The sequence below is a fragment of the Capricornis sumatraensis genome, chromosome 3, assembly GCF_032405125.1.
Source record: "Capricornis sumatraensis isolate serow.1 chromosome 3, serow.2, whole genome shotgun sequence".
Taxonomy (NCBI): Eukaryota; Metazoa; Chordata; class Mammalia; order Artiodactyla; family Bovidae; genus Capricornis; species Capricornis sumatraensis.
In genome coordinates this window covers 175132247-175139632 of record NC_091071.1, presented here as the reverse complement: position 1 = coordinate 175139632, position 7386 = coordinate 175132247, and the positions used below count along the sequence as shown (strand labels likewise).

The following is a 7386-nucleotide window of genomic DNA, read 5'->3' as shown; positions in this document are numbered from 1 at the left end:
CCTAAGTGGGTACATGGAGACACCTAATAGGCTGCGCCCTCTGTCCATCTGGAGTGGCTCTACGGGAAGCCACACCGACCACTGTCTCCCAGCAGCAGCCAGCCAGCCCTCCAATTTGGTTTCTTTGCTCTGGGTGGTGCAAAGGATCAAGGCTGTAACCTCAGGGTGGGGCGCTGACTCAGCTGCGGGCAGGCTCGAGGAGTGTCTCAATTCCTGCTGCATCCTCTTTCCATTCTGTTGGGCAAAAAACTGCTGGTCAGAAAGGCAAAGGCCTCCCCTGCACTGGAAGAGCTCCTAGGCCGGACGCACCTCTTCGCTCAGTCGGGAGGACTGGGGACCGAGGGAGGCCAAGAGACCAGCAGGGGTTAAGACCATGGAGCTACAGGGCACCGCCAAGGCCTAGAGAGACCCCGCCTCCCCACGCCCCCCCCCCCAACCTTGGAACCCGGTTTCCCCTTCCGTTTCCAGCTTCCGGGCGGGGCGCGACTTCCGGTTCCGGCGGTGGGCTACAAAGCTCGGCGCCGAGCAGCTGATTTCCCTTTCCCGGAGCCGGTGGCGGGGCTTGGCGTTTCGCTCCTCTCCTTCCCCCGTTCACCCGGCCTTCCGAGGGGCACCTGCGCAGGTGAACGCCCCTCCCCGCCCCCTGCAACCTCCCTCCTCCGCCGCGCACTGCCGGGTGGGAGCGGGCGGCCGGGGCTGCGGCCGTGGGAGTGGGGAGGCCCTCGTCTGTGGGGTGTGCCGGCTGGTCGGCCTGACGTGGCCTTGGGGCCCCGCTAAATGTCCCAGAGAGGAGGGCGTCCAGTTCTGGATTCCCCAGATGGGCCTTTTCCGGTCGGATCTCGGCCGTCTGAACCGCGCCCAGGTGGTGGGAGGAGTCGGACCCAGGCCCCTGCAGAGACGCCGGGGATTTTTCTTCTGGGCTGGGTGGTCCCGCCACTTCCTAGCCTTGTGACTTTGGGCAAGTCCCCTTTCTCCGAGCCTCAGTTTGTTTATCTGTGAAGTGGAAATGACAGTAACGGCCCTACTGGGTTGTCGGGCAGGACTCGATGACGGAAAGCTACTGAGGACCGTGTGGCCTGTAAAATTCAACAAATGGAGAGGTGGAAGCTGCTTGTTAAAATGGAGACAACTGGGGCGGTAGAGAGTCTTATCGAGAGTTTAACCTGAGTCGCTAAGAGAATCACGTAGAGAATGTGAAACGCACAGTATCAGATAGGAGATAAGGGTTACCTAAGCTGGAGTTACTGACTGGTGAGGATAAGCATTCTGTATGGCAGGTGGCCTTCTCAAACTCATTGGGTTTGGAAGCTGGGTAAATCATGGAGCTGATCATCATCTTCCAAAGCCAGCTTTGAAAACTGGCCTGTTGACAGTTGAGACTGTTCCTAGAAGTCGGGTTTGGGAATGAGAAGTAGTAAAAGGGTGTTTTCCTAAGTGGATTAGGGGTTTTCTCTCAGAACAGTTTTGAGCTGGAGGGGAAACCCTGAAGTGTTTTCTCCCTCTTGAGTTGTCATGAAAGTAGCATAGATGTAGTAAAAAAGAAGACAGTACAGAAAGGTATAAGAAAAATGTTTCCCGCTCTCACTGTTCTGCTCCTCAGTGGTAAAAGAACTTCTTTGATAACCTTCCCGGTACTGTTTATAGATAGATCGGGTCGTATATGCTTACGTGTATGTGCTGCTAATTTCCCCAGATGAGATTACACTATACATACTGATCTGCACCTGGCGGAGGGGTGCTATATTACGGAGAACTTTACATATCAGCTCTCATAGGCCTCTTTCATTTCTTCCAAGGCTGCATAGTATTCTGCTGAGTGGCTGACAGTACTTTAATCATTTCCCTGTTGATAAGGGCTTCCCTGTGGCTCAGTGGTAAAAGAATCTGCCTGCAGTGCAAGGGACACAAGAGACACAAGTTCAGTCTCTGGGTGGGGAAAATCCCATGGAGAAGGAAATGGCAACCGACTCCAGTATCTTGCCTGGGAAATCGCTTGGACAGAGTAGCCTGGTGGGCTACAGTCCATGGGGTCTTGAAAGAGGTGGACACAACTTAGCGACTATACAACATCTTAACCACATTCCTGTTGATGGCTTAAGCTGTTCCCAAGATTTTGGTTTCATACAGTGTTTCATCCAACCTTTCCTTGACTATTTCCCTTTTATTCAAGGCACCCCTGAGTTTGGGGTGTATTCTGCTTTTGTCCTTCTCATCACCCTGGGATAGTTAACTTATTTTGAGGCATGAGAAACACCCTGTTGATTGAACAGAAACCCAGATAATAAGGGAAGTGATATATTCCAAAAATACTGCTACCCAGTTTAGAATCAATTCAGAGCTCCTAGAGGGACTTTCCTGGTGGTCCTGTGGCTAAGACTGTACTCCCAGTGTAGGAGGCCTGGGTTCAATCCCTGGTCAAGGAACTGGGTTCTACTTGCCATAATTAAGAGTTCCCATGCTGCAACTAAAGATCCTACATGCCTCAAGTAAGACCTGGTGCAGCCAAATAAATAAATATTTTTTGAAAAAGTTCTAGAAAATGAATCAGTGAACGCTTAGAGACGAGGTGTTAGGAGCCAAGAACCATTTAACTCAAGGCAGCTGGTCAGTGTTAACGATAGTTGGCTTCTATAAATTGTTACCTAGAGGACAGATTTGAGACTCTTTGATGTAGGAAGGATTTTAAATCTCAACACTTATGCAGTGTTAATACAATAAGAAAGAACTGATCCTTGGGGGAGGTGGTAATAATGAAAAAAAGGTGATCTGTGTAGAGTGACTTCATAGGGATTATAATCTTTGATTGGACATCCCTGCTGTGACAGTATAGTCATTTCTATACTGTTACCTGGCTTCCCTGGTGACTCAGAGGTTAAAGTGTCTGCCTGGAATGTGGGAAACCTTGGTTCGATCCCTGGGTTGGAAAGATCCCCTGGAGAAGGAAATGGCAACCCACTCGAGTACTCTTGCCAGGAGAATCCCATGGAGGGAGGAGCCTGGTAGGCTACAGTCCGTGGGGTCACAAAGAGTGGGACACGACTGAGCGCCTTCCCTTTCATGGTCTCTTTTTAAGTCTCTTTTTTTGTTTTAAATTAACCTAGAATGTGGTTTTCCTGTAAAGAATCCCTCTTTGGACTGGGCCCTAGCCTAAGTGAAGCAGAACCCTTTTTCCCCCAGCTTTTCACAGGTGTTTGATTCACCTGTCAGACCCCCTCCACCTCCCTTCGTCCCACCACCTCTGGTTTGCTAATCCTGGAGCTCTCAGACATCTAACGAGCCAGAAATCCATGCTCTAAGGATTCTTACGCGTTCAATTCCTCATACTTTGAGGGAGCTTAGGATCTTGATCTTAATATAAAAGCTTTTCCCCTTTTTTTTAATTGTCATAGACTCCGCCCTGATGGTAGCTCCTAAAGTATTTTTTTAACACTTGCTATTCTTTCATCATCATAAAAGACAGGAGGAGATAGAAAAGACGACAGAGTATATGAAAATGAACAGACATTTTTTTCCCTCTATTTTAGCGTTTCTTCATAATTTGCTTTTAAGCATAGCAAATACTCCATAAAAGTGGTTGGAGGAAGCAAACCATGATTTTAAAGACTTCCCCCCTATAAGTCACGTGCATATGTTTGTATTGGTGGGGGGCAGGGGGGGGACTGGATGAAAGATTTTTCCAGCCAGCAAGGCCAGCATTCTTGACTCTCTCTGCCTTGAGAATCTACTACATCTTACATTTTGGTAAACTGTAGACAAACTTTCTCAACTGTGTCCATTGATCCAGCAAGAGGAAACAAAAGCGGAATTTCTCATAACTTTATTAAGATTGAAAAGTTGCTGGAACCTAGGTCTCTCCTAGTTGGTGGACCAGATCCTTGAGATCAGGGAGGTTTTAACATCCTTTAAGATTTTTTTTTGTTGAGCCTGACTTTTCTCTTTGTGCCTAGGAGTCTGAAAAATCCTTTTGCAGAGTTTTAGGATGGAGACTGAAGGGTATCCAGAGATGCAAAGAGATGGAGAAGTCCAGAATGATGAAATAAGGTCACCATCAAATGAGAGGATGGCTGAGGAGCCAGAAGGCATCCTGATAGCGCCGCCCCAGGTCCAGGTTCCACCAGAGAGCCTGGATGAAGACTCTGAAGATGACCTGGAGACCGTGCCCCGAAGGAGTCCTCTCAACCCTGCAGCCTCCAGGCAGAGGTTCCGGGAGTTCCGCTATGAAGATGCAGCTGGGCCCAGGGATGTCCTGAGACATCTCCAAGAGCTTGCTGGACAGTGGCTGCGACCTGATATTCACACGAAGGAGCAGATTGTGGAAATGCTGGTGCAGGAGCAATTCCAGGCCGTCCTCCCTGAGGAGCTCAGAGCTTGGGCACTGAGGTGTCAGCCTGGGGTCAGAATCACTGGCTAAAATCTCACTGCTTCTTTTTCAGCCTACATAGGAGAAGTGACCAAAGGCTCTCTGTTGCAAATCCAACTACAGTCATGAGAAATCTGAACCTTAATTTTCTTTGAGCTTGCCTTTGCTAGCTGTAATAAGAATCAATGAAAACCTTTTTTTTTTTTTTTGCCTGAAGCAGCTCTATTTCCTGGCACTGCGAACTCCAAAATGAGTTTCCCTGCCCTCTTGTAAGGACAATCAGTCTGCTGCTTGTTTTTGCTCTGCTGAATGCATCCCTTTTTGCACTTTGTGACATGCTTTAATATATAGTTTTTATGTATCCAAAGAGATGATTGCTTCAACTTTAATATTCTTGATTCTCGCTGTGGTGGCTTGAATGGAAGCTTCTGTAACCCCACCAGTAACTCATTTGGGGTGTCCTTGAAATATTAAAGTTTGATTCTTAATAAAAATGTCCTGTGGTGATTTGCCAGTCTGGCTCTTAGTTGTCAGCATTTGAGAAAGATGGGATAATTATCGGGAGTAGATGTGAGCTGCAGATAAGAACTATGTGGCGTTTGCTGAGCTGGCGAATAGGAACAGGCCTGGCTTTTGTTTTCAGAGTCAGCGTCTAAATTCGGCAAAACTGAAGGGGGAAAGAGGTCAGAGGAGGTAAGTAACTCAGGTGGGGCTGTTTGATTTGCTCTGTGTCCATTTCCTTATCTTCTCAGCTCATCTTCCTGCTAGAGGACCAAACCATCTGAGGTTCTGTTCTTTCTGGAACAGAGGTCATCCTGGCTTTTTGTGTGTCGAGTCCTGTACTTTGGTTTGCAGCTGAAACAGCAGTAGCTGTGGTTGTGACAGGTAGAGAGGAAACAGCAGCTCCTTCCCCAGCATGACCCAGTCTTGAGGAACCTTTCTGCCTCTGCAGCCTGGCTTTTGGGATAGGGGTGGTTAGCTCCACTGTGGAGCTTGAATTCGATTCTGCTGATGTTTGTTGAGTACTTCTGTGCCTTTGGGACTCTTGATGCTAGAATCCCAGGTGGTGCAGCAGTAAAGAATCTGCCTGCCAGTGCTGGAGACACGGGTTCAGTCCTTGGGTGGGGAAGGTACCCTGGAGAATCCCATGGACCGAGGAGCCTGGCAGGCTACAGCCCACAGGGTTGCAAAGAGTCAGAAATGACTGAGCACACACAAATATAAAACCCAATTTCAGGGAATTGCCTGGTGGCACAGTGACTAGGAATCTGCCTGCCAGTGCAGGAGACGCGAGTTCAATCCCTGATCGGGGAAGATCCCACATACCTGAGAGCAACTAAGACCCTGTGCCATAACTGCTGAGCCCATGTGCTGCAACTGCTGAAACCTTTGTGCTCTAGAGCCTGTGCTCTGCAACACGAGAGGCCACTGCAAAGAAATCTGCACAGCAACGAAGAGCAGCCCTCGCTTGCCACAGTTAGAGAAGGCCCTCACAAAGCAGTGTACACCCAGTGCAGCCATAAATAAAAAATTCAAATATATAATATAAAGCCCAACTTTAAGGAAATCTATTGTTTCTAAGGAGAGGAAGAAGCCATCAAAATACATCATTAGAAATGCTGGAGTAAAACTAGCCTTTTTTGGCATCTGATTTTGAGACAGCACTAAAAAAACACATTTTGTGTGTGTGTGTGTGTGTGTGTGTGTGTGTGTTTTAGAGAAGAAATAGCCGAGTCAGGGAAGCGGCATTTTTATTGAACTGTAGTAGGAGTCAGAGATCACTGGACAGAAGGCACACCTTTTGTAAAGGCCTTTACAAAGGGAATGGGAGGGCATGCAGTATTTGGGAAATAACTCATTGTGTTAAGCTCTCAAGTAAAATTTAACATTGACAATGGAGTAACAGTGATAGTGTCATAGTATCTTCAGTACTTCCATTTGTTCCAAACATTCCGAAGGTATTTCCTTTAATCTGCAGGGATTAGGAACTCCAGGTGTTAAAGAATTTCCTGACCTGCTCCAGTTTCTCAGATGCTTTGATGGCCTAGAATTTAGCATGCAAGTAAAGGACTAGAGTTCCAAGTAGACTGAAATGTTTTCATCTGTAGGATTTTAAAACATGAGATTTCCTGAATCCCTTAGCACAGATTTTTCAACCTTGGCAATTTGGGGCCAGGTAATTCCTTTTTGTGGGGGCTTGTCCTGTGGATTCTAGGGTATTTAACAGCATCTTTATCCTCTGCTCACTAGATTAGAGTAACATCTGCTAGGTGTGACAACCAAAAATGCCTCCTTTGCTCTTGGTTGAGAACCACTGACTTTCAGTAGGAGACTTCATCCAGACATGTCCCAGATTATACTTTGGTCCACGGTCTCTTAAGCTTAACATCAGACTGAGAAGCTGTTGGAAGACTGGTGTAAACTGGGCTTTGTGGTTCCTTTTTTTTTCCCCTTCAAATTTTCTATTGGAGGATAATTGTAAAGCACTCTCCTGTGTGTGAGATATTTCTTTGGCTTTTTTCATCTTTATCTTGAAAGTGAAAGTCGCGCAGTTGTGTCCCACTTTTTGCGACCCCATGGACTATACAGTCCATGGAATTTTCCGGGCCACAATATTGGAGTGGGTGGCTTCTCCCTTCTCCAGGGGATCTTCCCAACCCAGGGATTGAACCCGGGTCTCCTGCATTGCAGGCGGATTCTTTACCAGCTGAGCCACACAGGAAGCCCAATCTAAAATAACATGTCTTAGATTCATTTGACAAAAAGTATGAAAAAAACAAGCCTGGTACATAATCTCACTTCCTAGGTAACTCCTGTTAGCATTTTTAAATTATAAGATACAAGCGTCCTGTGCTGCCTGCGTCTCCTTTCCTCTTTCTGCCTCCCCAGCACATGGTAAGCTTTCTGAAAGCAGGGTCGGCGCCTGCTTTGTCCTCTACGCGAGGAGTTCCCAGCCTTCAGGATCTAATGCCTGACAATCTGAGGTGGAGTTGATGTAATAATAACAGATAAAGTATACAGTTAAT

General features: G+C 47.3%; 1 protein-coding gene across 1 annotated transcript; it reads left to right on the top strand.

Moving 5' to 3' along the window:
* Positions 1 to 476: 476 nt before the first annotated feature.
* On the top strand, positions 477 to 4827 carry LOC138075558 (SCAN domain-containing protein 1-like). Its single transcript, XM_068967390.1, has 2 exons — positions 477 to 622; positions 3948 to 4827. Exon 2 carries the CDS (start codon positions 3980 to 3982, stop codon positions 4409 to 4411), a length of 432 nt encoding a protein of 143 aa, XP_068823491.1. The 5' UTR covers positions 477 to 622; positions 3948 to 3979; the 3' UTR covers positions 4412 to 4827.
* The last annotated feature ends 2559 nt before the right edge of the window (positions 4828 to 7386 follow it).